The sequence below is a fragment of the Bidens hawaiensis genome, unplaced genomic scaffold, assembly GCF_021521415.1.
Source record: "Bidens hawaiensis isolate Kalapana, Puna unplaced genomic scaffold, B.hawaiensis_p1.1 tig00042003_1, whole genome shotgun sequence".
Classification (NCBI taxonomy): domain Eukaryota; kingdom Viridiplantae; phylum Streptophyta; class Magnoliopsida; order Asterales; family Asteraceae; genus Bidens; species Bidens hawaiensis.
The window spans coordinates 811-22,140 of NW_027497448.1; the positions used below are offsets into that span (position 1 = coordinate 811).

General features: G+C 34.4%; 1 protein-coding gene across 1 annotated transcript; it reads right to left on the reverse strand.

The window, feature by feature from the left end:
* Positions 1–212: 212 nt before the first annotated feature.
* Positions 213–7,801, reverse strand: LOC143593371 (homeobox-leucine zipper protein ATHB-15-like). The gene is made up of 17 exons (XM_077073028.1): positions 7,390–7,801; positions 6,230–6,389; positions 6,048–6,136; positions 5,867–5,957; positions 5,675–5,770; positions 4,612–4,725; positions 4,464–4,547; positions 4,217–4,372; positions 3,864–3,938; positions 3,681–3,787; positions 3,405–3,597; positions 3,014–3,199; positions 2,838–2,921; positions 2,617–2,751; positions 1,380–1,811; positions 503–652; positions 213–416 (listed from the first exon to the last, which is right to left on the reverse strand). The coding sequence occupies exons 1-17, from the start codon at positions 7,608–7,610 to the stop codon at positions 270–272; spliced, it is 2,520 nt and encodes an 839-aa protein (XP_076929143.1). The 5' UTR covers positions 7,611–7,801; the 3' UTR covers positions 213–269.
* Positions 7,802–21,330: the final 13,529 nt, after the last annotated feature.

The following is a 21,330-nucleotide window of genomic DNA, read 5'->3' on the forward strand; positions in this document are numbered from 1 at the left end:
CCTAAGGAGCCGATTCAAGAGTTATCAGACTCTTGGACCAGTCAGATACGAAAAAATATGACTAGAAATACCTTAATATAAAAACCCATAATTTAAGCTACGAGTGGAAATATGAAGCTCATAAGCAGTGAACAGAAAAGTCTCGACATAGGCAGTTTGATCAAAAACAAAAGCTGCACATCAAAAGTCAAAGTCAAACTACAGGAATAGCAAAACACAAAACCAAGTCACAGTTGCTTCCAAACACGAGTTTTGAAAATAAAACGTAGTTAAGCAAACGACCAATTAATAAACATGAAACAGATGCAATGCGCGTTTTCTTCTTCGTTAATCACCTTCCACGCCACTGCTCTCTCATAAGAAACCGGTCTCCCCATGCTCGATAAACATACCCCCCCTTGAAGACATGCAAAGCCCTACAATAGTAACACAGTCAACCAAAATCATATTTTTGCGCATCAAATTATTAATTTACTTAAAAAAAAAAAAAGTGGATCATAACCTGTTGCATTATCTGTGGAAACTCGGAATAAAGACTCTTTCTTCCATGTTCATCTAAAATCTTCTCCAAACTGATTTCTTCAAGTGCGGTAAGCGTGGTCTCCAGCATATCGAGACCAGCCTGGTTTGCAAATGAAAAAACCGGCATTGCCTGCATCAACGGTTACCTAATAAGTACAGAATAGTTACATTACAAAACCAATATAACCGAAGTGTAACTATAAATAAAAGAACCCAAAAAAACCGGCAGCTTGATTTTTATGTTTTTTTAAAAGACATTTTTTTTTGTCTGAGTTCGGTTTTGTTATCAACAAAAAACCAAACAGAATTGAAAAAAACCGAATTTAAGTAATTTATAATAAATTAGACGGTTTAGCCTAAATGTTTTAAGCCCGTATATGTAATGATCAATTAATCATTAATTAGCAAAAAAAAAACCTAAGGCAAAGCATTAGGCTCAAATTCACTATTTTGGGCACACTTTTTCGTCTTAAACTTTCAAGCCCAAATAGTAAAACCAAGCAGAATCGAACCCATATCAAGGTCAAGCGACTCGCAAGCCTAAACGAGCTGGAGCCCGAGCTCGAGCATTTTTTAGGCTCATTTAGTAAACGATTTGAGCCCAAGCTACACATATCGAGCTCAAGTGGCTCGCAAGCCTAAATGAACTTTTTGTTTATATAAGTTTTATCTAACATATTAAATATATATTTATATAAAATTATTATTATACATAAAAGTATGATAAAAATATAAAAAAATAAATAAATAATAAACAAGACGAGCTCGAGCTTGAAAACCAGAAAAAAAAAAGCAAACGGCTGTCGAACACCGAATTTTTGGTTGTTGATTCAGTTGACCGAAAATAAAAGGCGCACCTTAAGAGAGCAACACATGATAGCATCATTATGGTGCCAGAGCGACTTAAGAACCGACTCGTTTCCATGACCACCACTTTTAAGAAGCTCAACACCTAAATAACATTTATAACTATCGCAGATCCACTTAGCCAAAGTATATGCTTCGGGCATGCATATGGGTGCGGTTAGACTGCCATTAGGGTTCATGTGAGATGGAGCCAGGGCCAATGCCACCCTCTGAACCGATGAGATAATGGTTCGAATGTATTGGCGAGCCATTGATGCTACATTTTCTTGCATGTGAGTTTCAAATGCAAATTCAAATGCAATTGTCATTACGGATCGTGTGGTCCCGCTTGCGGTATTATGATCACCGGATAACTTGTTTCCGGACCCGCCAAGGTCTAATGCGGATGCTAGATCGAGAGTGCGGTTTGGAGTTGGTGTATCCTGCGTATATTATTATTATTAGGGGTGGGATACTGTACAAATAAAATTAAACTACTAAACATACAAATAACTAGAGTAATTACAGTTTTAAACTAGAGTAATTATGTTATAAAAAATAAAATAGTGTAACAATAATTACTCTAGTTCAAAAGTTTAATAATAAAGTAAACCGCGGTTTTCGTCCTTGTGGTTTGTCCAAATCTGCACTTTTAGTCCAATAGTTTCAAATTTGCGATTTTCATCCATGTGGTTTCATTGCACTTGCAATTAAACCCAACCACACTAACGCCGTTAAGTATGATCGTTAAACCTATCAGTGTGCCCCACACGTGAGGGGCAGTTTTGTTCTTTTTTCTCCAAATACACCCCAGTCCTCCCGTGAGGGGGCTTGCGAATTAGGGTTGGGGTTTATTTGGGGAGAAAAAAGACAAAATGCCCCTCACGTGAGGGACACGTTGATAGGTTTAACTACCAGACTTAACGGGGTTAGTGGGATCGGGATTAATTGCAAGTGAAATGAAACCACATGAACGAAATCGTAAATTTGAAACTATTGGGCTAAAACCACATATTTAGACAAACCACAGGTACGAAAACCGCAGTTCACTCGTAATAATAATTACTCTAGTGTTTTCATAATTACTCTAGTAATTTGTACACTTTTCACGACAAAAGTCATTTGTATTTGATCCAAAGCCTTATTATTAGATTAGTATTATTATTATTATTATCAATATTCGCATGCATTCGAGGGCAAAAAAATTTCATAAATAATAATATAAAACAGAATAAAATGCTATTTAACCTTGTTAGAATCGAGAGGAATGATGCGAAAGCCGGAAGGCAAAAGAGGTGCATCGTCAGCAAAAGACGAATCAATCGGAGCAAATATAAGTTCAGCACACATTCCTACAGCATTCTCATCCATCCCACTGCATAGCTATTAATCAAATCATAACGTTAAACGCATAAAAACAATTTCGTAAACACACCGAAAATAGTGAGGTTAATAAAAAAACCACATACTTGAAGAAGAAACATGTCTCGAGGCATTATTAACGCGTCTTCTTGACAATGCTCAACACCCTCCAGCTTAATAACCTCCAATAACTATAAAGTTTGGAACTTTATTACTTTCGGTCATGATTTTTGTAACAATGGGAACTGGGAATACAAATTTATTTAATAAAGATTTAACTTGCCTCTTCGTTCTCGATCGTTTGAGCAAGTGGAAGAGTAACTTGACCACCATAATTACCAACTCGTGACCCAGGTACGCCACACGGACCAAGTTTGACCGCTGCTGCAGAGTATGCATCGATACTGGTGTCGGCCCATTCGGACCGATGTTCCCTCAAGAACCTTAAGAGGAGAGCAGGAGGAACATTCTGCAAAAAAAAAAAGAAATTTGCTGACATGTAAATAAATAGCTGATGTGGCAACAAAAGGCTGACATGTAAATAAATAGCTGGCGTGGCAACAAAAGGCTGGCATGTAAATGAACAGCTGACGTGGCAAAAAGGGCTGACATGTGATGTGGCAACAAAAGGCTGACATGTAAATAAATAGCTGACGTGGCAACAAAATGCTGACCTGTAACAGCATTGACGCTTTAGCGCATAATACAGCATTACTAACAGGAGTGTATCCATTTGCAAAAGGAAGATTCAATCCCATAAGTTTTTCGGGAGAAGAGTTAACGAGAATGGTGACATCATCGTTCCCGTCATTATCGATTAACGACCAGCCTTCGTCTGTGAACCCGTTTACAGCCTCGTTGAACCCCCTGCGAATTCAAAGATTTTACACAAAAACCCTGGAAAAGTTGGAATTGACGAAAAGTCGAAATGACGGTTTTTATAGACGAACCGGCTTAACCGTTGGCTAAGTGCTCTTAATGCTGCGGGTCTTCGACCCCAGTTAGGGCCGCTTGGTTGGGAAGCTTCTTGAGCTATCTGTCTGAGCTGGCGTAACGCCTGTTGAAATATAAAATTTAAATAAGCTTAATCCAAATGTATTAAAAGATTAAAAAAGAATCGAGATATTAATTACCATCATTGTCGTTTTTTGAGCAAGAACGGTAGATGATTCGTACAACGGGCGCAACACTTCGGGTACACTCCATGCCTATAGTTAACAACACATGCATAAACATATTATAAATTTATAATATAATTATTATCATATATAAAATTATGACAAAACAAAAAATATATATATATTATATGTTATATATAAAATTTATAATTAAAATGCATATAAAAAATATTTATAAATGTACATAAATTATTCAACAAATAATAAGTGAGCTGAGCTTGAGCCTAGTGCTCGGCTCATCTCGTTTGCACCCTTGATAAAGTCAAACAAAGTATAAGTAAAAATATAAATAAATACAATATATTTACCTCTAAATTCATATGATCAACAATATGAATAATTGAACCACCTCCTTCACAAGGTCTAATGAGGTAACCGCTAGGCAACATTTTGGCTCGCACAAAGTTTTGAACGGATGGCATGTTAGGACCGTTTTGAATGTTGGTTAGTGATCTTTCACAAACCTATAAATTTTCATATAACAGAAAATTGGTTGTTATAATACATATATAATCAAGAAATAGAATATGAGATGCTTTAAATAGAGTTAAGTACCACTAAACTGCCATCTTCGGTAGCAGAAGTGTAACGCAGCAGCCAAAAATCGCGTGCAGGAGCCAAAGTTGTAGGAGCATAAAGCTACACCAGTAAATAATATTAGAGTTAATATAAGTGAAAAGAAATGTTAACAAGTGTTACCAACCTGCATATATAAAAGCTCAACGGTTCCACCATTGGCAGTGGGTAGCAAGTTAACCACATCAACAGCCCGACAATCACGATACCATGAGGGGCGATCCTTGAGGATTTCAGCAACCTGAAATAAAAACTTAAACTTGAAAGCTTTTTTTTCAACATGGTATTTTCAAGATTTTTCGAATAGCCGTCAAATTTTCAAGGCTTTTTTTATTTCCATCAAATTTACAAGATTTTTGTTCCGATGTCAGCCAATTTTTCAAAAATTTTTAAAAAATGTCAACTTTCTCTTAAAATTTTTCAAGTTCCATCAAATTTTCAAGATTTTTCGTTTTACTTTGAACTTTCTTAATCTACCTGAAATTAAACTTTTAAAGTTTCAAGCTTTTTTCGATCTTTACTTCATATTTTCAAGATTGTTTGAATTGTTGCCAAATTTCAACATTTTTTGTTCCAGTATATAGGGGTGTGTAAGAAACCGAAAAAATCAATCCAGAACCGATAAAACCGAACCGAAACAAAAACCGACGGTTTGGTTTTATGTTTTTGTAAAAACCGAACTACCGGTTCGGTTTTGGTTTTGCATATAATAAAAACCGAAAAAAAAACCAAACCGAATTCCTAAATTTTTGTTTTTTTATATTTTATATTAAGTAATTTATAAGAATTTGATAAACATGTAACTCAAATATTTTTGGTAAAATGTTTAATAGTCTATTATTTATCAATTAACAAAATTATTTATACTTAAATTAATTATTTTTTGAAAACTTTTTTTTGACCTAAAATTTTCAAGATCAAATGGCAAAAACCAAAAAAAACCGAAACCGAACGGTTTCAAATACTCCAAAAACCGAAGTTTTGGTTTTCGGTTCAGTTTTAATCAAAAACCGCACCGAACCGCACCAGTATCCACCAATTTTTAAAAAATTTATTTCAAAATTTTTTATTTTAGTTTTAACTTTCTTAATTTACCCAAAAAGGCATTAACTTTCTCATAGCATGTTTCAAATTTTCAAGATTTTTTGTTTTATTTTGAACTTTCTTAGTCTACTTGAAAATGCACTCACCCTTGTAGGCTCAAGACTGACTAGACCGCAGGCTCGTGCTGCTACACCAGTGCAACCATGAGAAATAGCAACGATTCCAATGGAATCCGGACCAGGCTACAAGAAACAAAAACAATTCAAATATTTTTTAAAAAAAAGTAAATCAATTTAATACAAATTCATTGAAACTGAAATAATAAACAAGAAGGATACCTTCATTCCAGACATTTGGACCCACTCGACAGCGGTTCCAGTAGCCTTCGAGAGAAACTCTGTTAAAGTTTCTTCGGCAATGGACATAAGTCTTGAAATAATACACAAATTAAGATTTAATAACCAACTGATTTTTATAATAATTAAAAAAAAACTGAATTAATCATCACTAATCACTAACCCTGCAGGACTAGCATCCTGTGGTGGATTCTGAGTCAAATGACTCGTCACCACCGACTCACAACTCGTGTCTTTTGTAGCAAGTGTCGTCTGCAGTACTCGAAAATGTTAGTTACTTTATATATTAATTACAATAAATAAATAGTAAATGGAATGTGAATAAAAAGTATTAAGAATGTTTACGTTCTCGGTATGTTGGCGAAAACAACCGTTTTCATACACCAGATGTGACACTTGCTTCTGCAATCTTTCATTTTCTTCCATCAAGAGTTTGTTCATAGCGGACAGTTTTCGGTTCACGCCTTGAAGGCGTGAAGCCTCTCTTCTCTGTTTTTCCCGGCATCTGTATGACAAAATATGGAGAAAGACTACATAACAAATTTGCATATCCATACAAGAATCTTTAAGGAAAATAAAGACCTAAAAATCTATAAACCTGAAGCAGAAAAAATAACAAATTTGCATATCCATACAAGAATCTTTAAAAAACATCAAGAATTCAGCATTTAATAATCTATTAACTTGAAGCAGAAAAATTAAAGATTTCAACTTTCAAGACTAAAAAGCCATGAACTTGAAGAACAATAAAGATTTGAATTCACATTTCATAACCTATACAAAGTATAAAAACAAACCACCTAAAAAGCTAAAAACTTTAAGCAGAAAAACTAAAGATTTACACACCCATATAACAATCTTCACAAAATCTTGATTCTTGAACTAGAAAACCATAACCATTTAACAAAAAGCAACAAACTTTAATTACAAAAACACATCCATTTACTATACCTTCTATTCTGAAACCAAACTTTGATATGTTTAGACTCAATCTCTCAATATTAGACAAAATAAGACAATCCCTAATAAGCTGCTGCCTACGAATAGAACTCGGTTTCGAACACTAATGATACAAAACACCAAGAAAAATTCAAGAATCTTTACAAAACATCAAGAATTCAAAATTTACTAAATTATTAACTTAAAGCAGAAAATTTAAAGATTTGCACACCTATAACATAACCATAACAAAACACCAAGATTTCAATACTAAAAAGCTATTCAACACACATTTCACAATCTATCAAAACATAAAAATCACAACACCTAAAAAGCTAACAACTTTAAGCAGAAAAACTAAAGATTTACACACCCAAATAACAATCTTAACAAAATACCAACCTAAAAAGCTACAAACTTTAAGCAGAAAAAACTAAAGATTTACACACACAAGTAACACTCGTTACAAACCACCAACAACCCAACACTTAAAATCCTACAACCTTGATTCTTGAACCAAAAAAGCAACAAACTTTAATCACAAAAACACAAACCATTGACCATACCTTCTATTCTGAAACCAAACCTTGAGCTGTTTAGGCTCAATATTAGACAAAATAGGACAATCCCTAATAAGCTGCTGCCTACGAATGGAACTTGGTTTTGGACACTCATAATAAACTCTTTCCAAAGCCTCAACTTGCTCAGGTGTGTATCTAACATACTTCCCATTATCCATTATCCCACCTTTACCATCTTTGCATGACATCATAATCTTCTTGATCATTCATTCAAACATGTTGAAATTGAATAATAATAATAATAATAATAATAATAATAATAATAATGAAGGAGGTTTAAAGAACCCTAATGGGTTTGACCGGTAAAGAGTCTATACTACTACTACTGTATTACCAGTAGACTGAAACACAGACTGAAGCAGCAGCCTATGGTGCCATTAATTTGGGATTTTGCTTGTCTTTTGTGCCTTTTGCCCCTATGGTTTCATTACCAAATTGCCCAAAATTGTAGGTGGGATTTACAAGATTGACAATCTTGAATGAGAGGGTGATTTGCTCGTGTGAGTCGGTTTGGTTTGGTTTGGTTTGGTTTGGTTTGGTTTGGTTCGGTTCGGTTTTTAGCTAACAAAGTAAAGAACCGAAATTTTGGTTTTTTTTTGTTTTTGTTTTATAAAAGACGCTATTTTTGGGATTTTTGGTTTGGGTACGGTTTTGTTCGGTTTTTAGCTAAAAATGAAGCAGAAAACCGAAATTTTGGTTTTTTTAAAGACGTTATATATTGGATTTTTGGGTTGGGTATGGTTTAGTTCAGTTCTGGTGGTTTCAGTTTTTCACAATTTGAGCTTGAAAATTTTGTAGCGGAAAAAAAATAAGGAAAATTACCAAAATAGACATCTTTGACCAAAATTACCAAAATAAACGTGTCTATTTTAGCTTACATCTCTCTAATCATTGGTTTTTTAACCAATAAACAACTGACACGTCACCGAAGCCGGCTAAGCCTTAGCCGCCACTTTATTGGCACAGAATTTTATGAAAAGTAAACGGGTCCCACCTTTAGCCATTAAAATTCGACACGTGTCAACGACGGCTAAACTTAGCCTACATCTATGGTTATTTAGCCAGCATCTATGACTCTTAGCCGGCTTCGGGATACGTGTCTATTTACTTAGCCGGCTTGAGATATTCCTTCTTAGCCGGCTCCAACTCGGCCTATAGGCTAAGGCTTCACTTAGCCGCCTTCTTTTTTTATTTAGCCGTCTAATTTTAGCCCCCAAATTAAATTTTTTAAATACTCAATTAATTATTTAGCCGGTTTCGCCTAGCCGTCAATTTATTTTCTCATAGCCGGCATGTTTTAGCTGTCAGAAATAAATACATTTACCTACCCAAATTTAATTTTTCGCCAACCATTTTTATAAAACTATACAATCATATTCACTTCATCTTATAAAACCATATTCACCATATCAAACTCTTTACTTTCTTATCACATACGATCCTCATTTAAAAAATATATATTTTTTAACGTCGTCGTTTACTCATATCAGATTGTAGGCTTTACTCAGCCAATTCCCACCACTATAAACGACGATGTTAACAAACATATTTTAAAAAAAAATGAGGATCTTATGATAAGAAAGTAAAAAAAGTTTGATAGGGTGAAGATAGTTTTATAAGATGGAGTGAAGATGGTTTTATATTTTTATAAAAGTGGTTGGTGAAAAATTAAATTTGGGTAGGTAAATGTATTTATTTCTAATAGCCAAAACAGGCCGGCTAAGAGAAAAATATTTGATGGTTAAGCGAAACCGGCTAAATAATTAATTGAGTAGGTAAGAATATTTAATTTTGGGGGCTAAATTTACACCGGCTAAGAAGACGGCTAAGTGAAGTAGGCTAAATATTTAATAGAGTTGGTAAGGTTGGTAAAATATGAATTTTGACGGCTAAATGAAAAAAAGAAGGCTGCTAAGTGAAGCCTTAGCCTACAAGCCGAGTTGGAGCCGGCTAAGAAGGAATTTTTGGAGCCGGCTAAGTAAATAGACACGTATCTCAACGCCGGCTAAGAGTCATAGATGCCGGCTATATAACCATAGATGTAGGCTAAGTTTAGCCGCCTTTGACACATGTCGAATTTTTATTGGCTAAAGGTGAGACTCGTTTACTTTTCATAAAATTTCGTGCCAATAAAGTGGCGGCTAAGACTTAACCGTCTTAGCCGGCTTCGGTGATGTGTCAGTTATTTATTGGTCAAAAAAACCAATGATTAGAGATATGTAGGTTAAAATAGGCATGTCTATTTTGGTAAAATTTTGATCAAAGATGTCTATTTTTGAAATTTTTCTAAAAAAATATTGGTAAAAAATAATGAATTTGGGATAAGACATTTCGTGTAGGGGTTTTTCGATATTGGTTGTTGTTTGGGTTCGGTTCATATCGGTTTTCTCGGATTTTTCATATGGGTTTGAATTTGGGCCGAAAAAAAAAACTTTGGCGAAAGTAATGAATTTGTGCCTAAATTTTGTTTGTTAATAAAAACTATTATAAATTACTTGAAACTTAAAATGAAAAATAGAAAGAAAATTTTTTTAAATAATCCAAATGTTGAGAACTCAAATAATAAGAGAGATTCCATTAATGTCCCTTTTTTATCAACTTCCAAGAAAAGCTCGTCTAAAATCCATCGTCACAATAAGATTCAACATAGGATGTGAATGTGACAAATGGCTTCCAAGCTCATTGTCAATATGAAGTTCATGATCAACTTTATTATCACGATGAGTTTTGAGATCAACTTCATCGTCACATTGAGTTTTGATGCCACGTCACCTTCTCATCCAAAGTTGAATCTCATCGTCTCCTACAGAAATTTTATCGTGACGATGGATTTTGGATGGTCCATTTTGTGAATTTAACAAAAGGAGGGGTTTTTCAGTTTTAGCTACGCATAAAATCGAACCGAAAGTTTGATTTTTACATATACACATAACCAAACATTCGATTTTTGTTTCTATTTATTTTTTATTTATTCTTTCGATTTCTATTCACCACAAGGCTCCGTCTATTGAGACACCTCATTTTTCTATTTACACACCCTCATATGGGTCATATTGATCAATATGAGGCATATCAACCCATCTAACAGACAAAAAACTGGCACTTTTGTGTCTGATTTGGGGCCATATATGCTCCATATTGGGCAATATGACCCATATGAGAGGTGTGTAAATAGATGTGGGGTGTACCAATATCAAGACACACACAATCCTTGTAGACTCTTTGTACCTTGTGTGCATGAAACCTACTAGTATCAATTCTCTTTGAGAATATGAATAGGTATAGAAGGTGACACCATAAAATTTAATTTGTACATCAAGCTTTTTGTTAGCACTTAGCACTTTAGCAGCTTTATCCTGGTACTAGTACTACACATATACTGTTTTTAATTTTAACTTTTTGTCAATAAAAAAAAAATGGTTTATAAATATATAATAACAAAAATTTTATTCTTATCCTATATGTATATATATGTATGACTAATTCTATGTATAAATATGCATCATCAGTTTAGCTCATTATATTTATAACATATTTAGACCATGCTATAGTGACATTGTTAGTCGTCACAGAAAGATTATATATATATATATATAAAATGAAATGCACATTTGAGAGCATTAGAATATACTATTTTTATATGAATGATGTTGTCTATACTCCATAAATCACTAAGACTGAGGGGTGTGAGGGCTTTAGTGGGGGCTTAAGAGCCAAGAACCAATAATATTATGACGTGTGGCAGAGAGAGAAACTGGATAAGGGGGGTGTTGGAGCCCCTGGCCCCTGGTGTGGAGGGGCTCCAGCAGGGGTTCCAGCGAATTTTTTTTTTATTTTTTTATAAATATATTCAAACAACGTATTAATAAAAAACTCATAAATTATTAAAAAACACATTAATATCTAAAAAATTAAATTATTAAAAAAACACAATATGTAGAACGTCTCCCTAACCTTTGTCCAAAAAATCTTTCTCTGTTGGTAGTCGGCTGCAAAATGAATAAATAAATTAGATTTCCATTTAACTTTTTTATTTAACTTTTTTATTAAAATTTTTTTTTAAAAACGTTAAAACAATTACCGCAACGCCGATCCTCAGAAATGACTATCCAAGCCCGACACAAGGCTTCCTTCTCATCCGATGACCACAGAGTGGCTTTCCGTTTCGTCCTAGGAGTCGAAGCCTGTCCCGACCCGTCCGTTGCAACTGGTTTTTTCCGGTGGACGCGTCTTTTTGGTCCCGTAGCTTCACTGTGTGATTCTTGTGTCTCCGGAACAACAAAGTTAGGAGACGGTTGTGTGTTGGATGGTTGAAAGCCGGATGATTCTTGCGGCTCCGAATAAAACATCGGTTGGTGCGGTGACGACCATAAATCGTCGTCAAGATAATCTGAATCAAGGTTTGGGAACCAATTTTCAGCCATTTTTTTTAAAAAAAGTTGAGAAGATGAATTGATTTTGGGTGAAGGTTTGAAGTTTTGGTATAAAATTGGGTGAAATGGACTATAATTATATAGGGAAAATATTTTTTTTTTGGTTTGTTTGGCTCCCCAACGGTCCAAAAAACATAAAAAGATGTGCAGCTCTCTCTTTTCTCCCGCTAACCGGCTCACGTCTGCCTTGTTTTTCCCGCTAGCGCCCTAGTGGTGTGGTGTTAGTGCCTGGGGGCGCGAGCGGAGGGACTCTAGCGCCCCCGTTGAAGCCCCACACCCCTCAGTCTAAGATTATAGAGTGTTTGACTGTTTGATATGATTGATTTGTCAAATATATTTTGACTTATTAGCTTACATAATAACTAAAAACAAGAAACTTGCTATGATTTTTTTATGTATTACAATAAGTTATTATAAAATTATTTTACTTATTGTTACAATGGTACTAATCATATATAATTTTAATTATTGGTCTATTTATAGTGTGTGCTAAAAGATATAATTCAACTAACCTATATAATATTTAACAAACAATAATTTTTAACAAACAAGAAAATTTAAATAAAATAAACTATAAGACCGATTGACGTACACATGCCTTGCACCGTTGGATGGACGCCAAACAAAAAGAAACAAGTTAGGGCGCCAAGAACTTAACGGGCTGAGAGGCTCATTGAGTGGGGCCTATCAACTTACCAACCAATTAGAATCACACATTCATATATTTATCAGAAAAATATTAAATATTAAATGTGTTGTTAGCTAAACTATTATGTGATTTTTTTTTAAACGTTGGTAAGTGCCCCCAATAAATTGATGACAGTGATGTGGCGGAGCGTTTTTTTTACTTTTAAGTTAACGCGCTACGGTAAGACTAGATGGCATGGGAGGTAAATACATGGAATTGTTGGGGTGAAAAAGTAGGATAATGGAGGGGTTCATAAAATAAGGACAAAGAGCATGAGCAGGTAAGTAAAGATAACACCATGATGATGATCTATGCATGCGCTTCTATTTCTCTCTTTCTTTTATATTTATTTATTATTATTTTCTTTTTTTGGTTTTTGATGTATTCATTTCCCATTTCCAAAAACTTTTGTGACATTTGTCTACTAGAAATATTCAAAAAAAAAAAAAAAAACAAACAAACAAAACCCCTTTTACCCCCCTTCACTTCATTTAGTTCTACTTAAAATACAACTTTTTAACTCAAAAGAGTCTTGGTATCAACACGATTAGCACATTTTTGGCGCATCTTGACTATTTACGTAACGTCTCTCTTGAATCAACATCGTCTTATATATGTTCTACTCGTGTTGGTACAATTTCATGTTGGGATACTACTGAAAAATGAATCATGATTATTCACAAATACAAAGCGTTGAGCACCTAAGATGAGTTGTATGTTGCAACATAAGATTTTGTCGGCCTGATGGAAGCAAACGTTTTTTTTTGTTAACGATCTGACATGATAATAAGTATTTTTTTTATGATAGAGATAATATAAACGGCAATATCATATGTATTCTAACATTTTCCCTAACAAGGTATGCATACTCATTTTCATGACAGAATTTACCGTCTGAACATGTGAAGTAATTGCATGTACACGAGATAAATGTCGTCCCATGCCTTTACTTCTCACAGTCTGGTCACATGTACTCCATGTCTCACCATGATCTTCTATCGGTTAAGGTCCAAACCCAATATAGGCCGGGCTGGACACGCATCCAAACCAGCACGGTATCCCTTCAACTCACATTTTGTCGATAAAACTTCAACTTACTTAAAACACATTGGATTGTGTTCATATTGACAGTTTGTATGTTTAATTTTACCCTTATTATGCATTTAGACAATGTAAGATTTTGGCAAATATCAATCATATAATTACAAACAAACAAATGAATTCATAAATGAGAAGATCTAGTTAGTGGATTTATGAGTGGGAAAGAAAAAGATGCATCATAATGTAAAACAAACATAAAAGTTAGAGAAGGGTGTCCATAAGACAAACTAGTGAGACATGAAGTTGACACATGACACATGACACATTTTGTCAACTAATACTTATAAGGCTAAGGGTAGTGGGGCTTGGTTGAGCCCCAAGTGATCAAATCAAAACCCAACACGTAGGCGATGACATGACACTGAATAAAGCCCCATAGGGTGTAGTGGGGCTTGATTGTCCACCCCCAATTGTTTGACCAAGCCCCGTGGTCCGGACCACGTGGGCCGTCCGCGCCCCTGACCACTTAATGGGTGTAGGGGTGTTCGCGAGCCACCTCACCCACTACCTGGACCGCGCCCCTTCCTTCACAAGCCATTACCCACATCCTAAAGACACTTTTCCTATCTTTTCTAGTTTCCTATTGATTCACAAACATTATTTCACACAAATGATGTTAAAAAATGGTCAGACTAGATAACTCTAGTTGACTAGTTACATCAAGAGCCATTGGTGTTAAGGGTCAGTTACGAGCAAATCTGCGAGACACAAACGATTTTAAATGACTGTGTTGGGTGTACGGATAAACCTTCGGTCCAACTGGGGATTTCTCTACTTGGGCTCTAACCTGGTATCCTGGACCGCACGAAAACATAAGATAGCTTTCCATGTCATTCACTGAATCAGAATACAAGGTTATGGGTTGATACAGTTGCAGAACTAACATGGCTATAAGCCCTTCTACGAGAGCTTTGGATAGACAAAATCTACTCCCACATATATGGCAACTAATCATGTTCTCGCGGTTCTCAGCATTTTATTGGTTCTGAAAAACATGCATGTTGTATGTTAAGAAATTCGAGAACCACATAATACACTTGTGCATTGTGCATTGATCGTGATACATAGCACAATTTATGTAATCGTACATTTTCTCTCTCCTGTTACCTTGATTAAGTTACGATATTCATGATATGATTTCATATCGAAATATGAAAACATGTGTTTGTTAAATCGACTCTAGGACCAACTACGTACCAACAATTAGAGGTGTAAAACAAACCGGACCGGAACCGGTTAACCAGAAACCAAACCGGACCGGACCGTTCACATCTAAAACTGGTTTCGGTCAGACTGGTTCTCAAACCGAATCGAACTACCGGTTCGTACAGCGGTTCAGCCATTTCACTATCAAACCGGCTTTAAACCGATTCTAATTTATAAACCGAACCGTTTTGGATTAGTTTGACTTGTTCTACACTGAAACCGGTTTCTAAACCGAACCAATTTGGGTCAAACCGGGTTTTGGGGAAAAAACCGGTTTTGTACACATCTACCAACAATCAAATTGATAATGGGCCCATATCAAGTAACAACACGCCAACAGCCAACACCAGTCACCAGGCCTGATTGCTAAAGCCCAATTTTAAACTTACCCATAACTATCCAGCCCAAATCTGTCATACAAGCCAGCAAATTATTTCCACATTTATTGCCCAATAATAATTTCTAAAAAAGTTAAATGTTTGAGCCCTACTTATATCTTCCAAGCTAACGACATGACATTCGATTTATATTATGTTCGAGTTTGATTAAGTCCAACTCGAATAACGTCACGATGAATTCCCATTTGTATAACTTGATGCATAATATGTGATTTAGGCTAGCATTTATAGTTATAACAATAACTATGATACACAACCTTTTTTCATTATATTTGGCCAACATATACTATGTATAAAATTGGTTCAATTGAAACCATATTTGTCCATTATCTTATTAAATATATACAGGGAAAAAGTGATGGAAAACATAAAATATTAAACAACATTAAAAAGCCGTTAAAAAATATTAAAAACATTAATATAGTAATAATGTCCAATAATGGAGAGAAAAAAAATACATTATACAAACAAACAATCTCACATGACGGCTGACAACAACCCCTCGCCTCTTGTCACGTGGTTAGTCGGATCCCATTATCATTTATATTATTTTTACTAGTTTATTATTTCTTATAAACAAAGATATAGGGCAAATTCTAAAAACAACCCATTTATATAATGTGGTTCTAAGTTTTCCCCCCAAATTCAAGTTTCCAATTTTGTCGCTTTGGTATCTCGTCGTCGGCGACATGTTAGCGAACACCAACGATGTGTTAACATAACATAGGGTTGACAATGCGTTATGTTGCTAACATAGGGTAGCAGCGATGCGTTAATGTTTAAAGCAGGGGTTCCACGATGCGTTAGCTGATAACGCATCGCTGCTACCCTATGTTAGCAACATAAACGTATCTCGTCGCCGGCGACATGTTAGCAAACACCGACGATGTGTTAACATAACATAGGGTTGACGATGCGTTAATGTTGCTAACATAGGGTAGCAGCGATGCGTTATCAACTAGCGCATCGCTGCTACCCTACGTTAGCAACATAACGCATCGCCGCTACCCTACGTTAGCAACATAACGCATCGCCGCTACCCTACGTTAGCAACATAACGCATCGTCAACACAGATTCCAGCCACGTGTCGTTATCCTATTTGTTTCAGTAACGCATCGTCGGCATTCGCTATCATGTCGTCGGTGACGAGATACGAAAGAGACAAAGTTGGAAACTTGAATTAGTGGGGATAATCTTGGAAACACATTATCTAAATGGGCTATTATGGGAATTTTTAAGTATATAACCTAATTAATCTTATTATATATTATTATATCATAATCTCCAATAAACTTAGTTAATCTTTACATTATTCAATTTAGTTTAACAATTTAGTTGATCAAAACTAACATACAATTGGTATAAAAATACTTCAATAACATTTTTTAGTTTTTTTTTATTTGTATATAGTATAAAAACAATATTAATATTGTTGGAGTCCTTCCAAGAGTAACTTTAGATGCAATGGATATGGTCATACACTAGTACTTCGAACTTGTTCCCCATCCTTAATGTTTGGATAAAGCCCAATAATTTCATATCAAGCCATACCGGTAGTGTAGAGCTCACACGCTTATGTGGAGAAACCCTAATGTGTAAGTATATATGTTAGATTTCCTATAATAACGTTATCCTTATAATTTGAGAAAAAGGGAGAGGGGGGGGGGGGGGGGGATTTCACGTGTAATTTAATGTCATGTCGTTCCATAAAATTAAGACAAATATTTGGGACTCATCATTACTCTTTATGTTTGAAGACTCGTTATTTATATTTTCCGTTCTCAAACCTCCTGTTTTGTGATTAAAAGAAAAAAAATTAATTTTAAAAGTAATAATTTAATAGAATACAGATAGATATTTAAAATAAGGTGTAGAAGGCTGATAAAAGATGTATTAAATTTTTTTAAGAAAAAATATGTGTTATAGCTAAATTACAAAGATAAAGATGAAAAATATAATGTGAATAACGTTCTTGCATTGCTAATGGTTTAAACTTTTATAAGTTGACAATTAAAAGAAATAAATATATTACATTAGTATTATATAAATATTTTGATTATCACTAATTTCAAGTAAGTACTAGATATAATACTGGAAATAATTATAAACACCACCACCAAGGAGTCAATTAGATAATACGTACGTAGTAGGTGCAACACGATACACTCGAGGCAATTTAAAAGATTTAAAGTCAACTTTATGATTTTATTTTGTATAACCAAAGTTAGTCAACTCTTGATATTTGGGAAATTCCAAAATCTTTTCAAAACCTACAACTTGAAAATAGTAGATGAAGATATTAGTTATAGAATAGGTTATTAACTTATTATATATACGGGTTGGAGTTGCAAGTCGGGCCTTTTAGAGTTTTAAAATGTATTATACGTACTCTATTTATAGCATTTTAATAAAAGTTTCATTATTTACGTTGTTTTAAAGTTGAATGTTTCTTTATTTTTAGTTTATTGAATTGTGGTCCTTTCCACCCCCTCCTCCGCTCCACCCGTCAAACCATGGTTGGTCGTTGTCACCCATCTTACGTCATTGTATACCGAACTTTTATATTTTCTTCTACCTTTTTCCGAGTTCTTAAAACTCACTAACATCCACATGGATTATGTTTATTTGTCATTGACTTATTGTTAAGCCCCTTGTCTTTGTGGCCTTGTTACAACATCACCTACTATCACGATCGTAGCTCTTGTCGTCAGAATTATAACTTGTGTTATCAAAGTCTCTTGTCTTAGAGCATTCCCAATATGTTCTTTATCTTCATTCCTATAATTTAACTAAAATTCATATTTTCTTAATTTAACTATTATTTTTACATCTCACATATCTCATTCATCAAGATATATGGATACATAGGGAGTCTCTTGCTTAGCAAAATCTTGTTATTTTTTCTCAAAATTTAGGGATGGATATTCTTATGTGAAGTCCGAGTAAGTTTTCCTTAGACTAGATATTAAACGTTCATACTAATTTTGATGCTCTTGGTCTTACTCACTCATGAAGCCATCAAGAAAGAAACACATTACTGCAAGAAACCATTTAAGTCAGGTTTTAAACCTGAGACCATAATATTACAAGTATCATCATGCTAATGTCATTGAACTCGAATGTAAATTGCCTAAATGTGTTAAATAACATGTTAAAAACAATGGTTTGACGTTCAACACGGTCAAAGTCACACCAATTCTTCCAACACGCACGATATTTATTCAATAACCTAGGTTTAATTATTTTATTTAATATTAGTAGTCCATTGCTAATATGCAGATTCACGTTACACCACGACGATTACAGCTCAACTTAACCAAACGGTCTCGATCTAACCTTCCCACGATTGCAGTGCATAGTGATACATTACAATATTATTATTATTTAGTAAGTAGACATTTTCACACATTAAACAATTACACTACTCCCAAGACAATACTAGTGTTTATCAATTATTTTCTTAAATTCTTACCCATAGGCCATAGCTTTACTTTTATGTTCACTATTACTTCTTGTGTTATATATATTGGGCAACTGCATGTGTCACTATATTTTTATATTGATATAAAATAGCTATCTTATCAACTTTCAGTATGATATAAATCCAAAAAACAAGTTAATGCTTCATCATAAAAAATATAGATAATATGATCAAATATATTGGATTTTCATCCTTACTCAACGAGTGGGTCTTGCAATCAAGCTTCCTTCTACCTTGACACTCGGGTGCCAATCTCCGTCCTATATGAGGAATCTGTCTATCGGCTATCGCATTACCGCCTACGCCCCATTAAGATTGTCTACTTGAGACTGTCATTGGCTTTACATCTCACTCATGGCTCAAACCCCTAGCATGTAGACCTTCGCCTTCCACCCAAGCTGTGCAGGAAAGGAACAAAGTCAATCATAGGGAACAGTGAAGCTTCATAGGGTCTTTCTATCCTGACGTAGGTAGTTCGAGGGAACAATGAAGCTTCACGGACATGTCTGTTTCACTGAGCTTCTCTCAAATAGAATTCATTTTCGAGTAATAAATGTATTAGAATACACCATTTAGTAGACTAAGGGAAAGTTAACATACAAATGAAATTAACGTGTTAATTGTAAAAATCAAGTAGAGTAATTATGTAATTACACCATAGAGTAATATAATTACTCTACTTGTATATATATAATTATTCTATTTGATTCTCACGAGTAGCACGTTAATTTCATTTGTATTTGACACAAACCTTTGTAGACTATTGTTAATAGAAAATTAATAAGATTTTTTGGTATATAACTATATATTTTGGGCAATCTAGCATATGTTATTGGGTAACCAAATCAAGTATCACGCAATCCCATACCCGTGAAACTTTTTAAAAACTAATATGTCCGATCTCATATACAAACACTTGTCCGATTGCCTGTTTCAAATACTTCGGGTTTGCCAATCAGGTTTGAGTCCGGATATAATAATATGTGATTATGCTATGTATCATGACTAGTGGGGTATACACAAACGTTTTTTGATGATAATATGAAGATTCTTGTGTAAGTTGAAAACATGAACATGTAACGCGTTTGAATAAGGTAATGGATGTTGACAATAAGGAATGTAAATAGGTGTTACAAGAAGAAAATGAGCTCAATTACAGCTAACCTAGTGGACCATAACCATTGGTGATTGTGTGTGGATTCTTTGGCATTTTCTTTATAGTACCAACCATCCAATATTCTTTTAATCTCATCAACTTTTATCAATTAACCCATGTTCACCTATTCATATTGGATACACAAAATATCTATGTGATTTTAAATAATGAGCCCATTTTTGTGCATTTTGCTAATATAATAAACTAATGGAAAAAGCGGTGTTAAGTTAAATAAAACTAAACAAATAATAGTAACTAATTTTAGGGCCGTGCTTTGCGGCGAGACTGTTAAACTGAACAACAAGTAGATATAAAAATGTTGAAACACGTACACACGTTGCGACGTGTTAGATCGCAAAACTTAGACAAGAACGTAAAACATAAAAAAGAATAACTAAATCGACTTAGGACCCACGCCTTGTGACAGAGCCTTTAAACCGAAAAAATAAGTTGACAACGTAATAACGTTAGACCACCCACACACGCTGCAACGAGTTAATTCATAAAATTCAAACCAAAACGTGAAACAAAACCATAACACAAGTAATAATAATAGTTATGTAAATGTTTAAAATATAAAGTTCATCAAAATTCAAACTAAACCATTATATTATTGTATTTTTACTTATACTTTAAAAGAAGAACATAAAAGTTGAGATACTACACAAACAGGAAAGAGTATGGTATAACTTTTATTTTTCTTTGAAAGGTAACGATCTTCAATCTGACTAGTGGTCGCTGGTTGGTTTGTAGCCGACCTTGGTTTGGAACCTCCAGAAATTCCCCCCCCCCCCCCCCGAAAGGCTATAAAATATGGTTCCCAGGTTATTTCCGCGTCCTCGAAGAAATCTTCTCTCAAAGGCATAAACTATGGCATGACTGTAAAATCGCCCCTAGGCGCCGAGTATTTAACGAGTAATCTCGAGTAATCCCCGCCTAGGCCGAGTTCTCTATACGCCATCCCCGAGTACTCTCCGACTAAGGTCGAGTACTCCCAACTCCCCCAGTCGGTCGTTTAGGGTCCGACTAACGATTTTTGCAACCTTATCTATGATATAACTTTTAACAGTTAAATAAATAGTGTTAATGTGAGAAAAAAACATAATCTTTTAATTATTATATAATAATAATAATAAATAATAATAATAACTAATGAAAAGAAAACCATGTGAAAGAAAAACAAGAAAAGAAAAAGAGGAAAAGAAAAAGAGGAAAAGAAAAAAGAAAAAAAGCATTAATAGTATTTCAAAGTGAAGGTAACAAATTCAGGAATAGCAAACAACTTTACAGAACTAGCAAGTGACTTGAGACATTAGATTCTAAAGTATTTTATATTATTAATAATATAACATTATATAAAATATTATAATAAAAAATATTTACACTTTACCCCCTTCCTCTTCACTCCTCAAATACCTCACACCACCAACACTCGCTTTTCATCTTTCTTCTCATTCATAAT

What these genes read in the sequence shown, in the direction of transcription:
- LOC143593371 (XM_077073028.1), bottom strand. Translation starts at nt 7,610, where the DNA reads ATGATCAAGAAGATTATGATGTCATGCAAAGATGGTAAAGGTGGGATA. An exon ending in TTCGCCAACATACCGAGAAC is followed by an intron (nt 6,137 to 6,229) that starts GTAAACATTCTT and finishes CGAGTACTGCAG; the next exon opens with ACGACACTTGCTACAAAAGA. An exon ending in TCATGTGTTGCTCTCTTAAG is followed by an intron (nt 653 to 1,379) that starts GTGCGCCTTTTA and finishes CCGTTGATGCAG; the next exon opens with GCAATGCCGGTTTTTTCATT.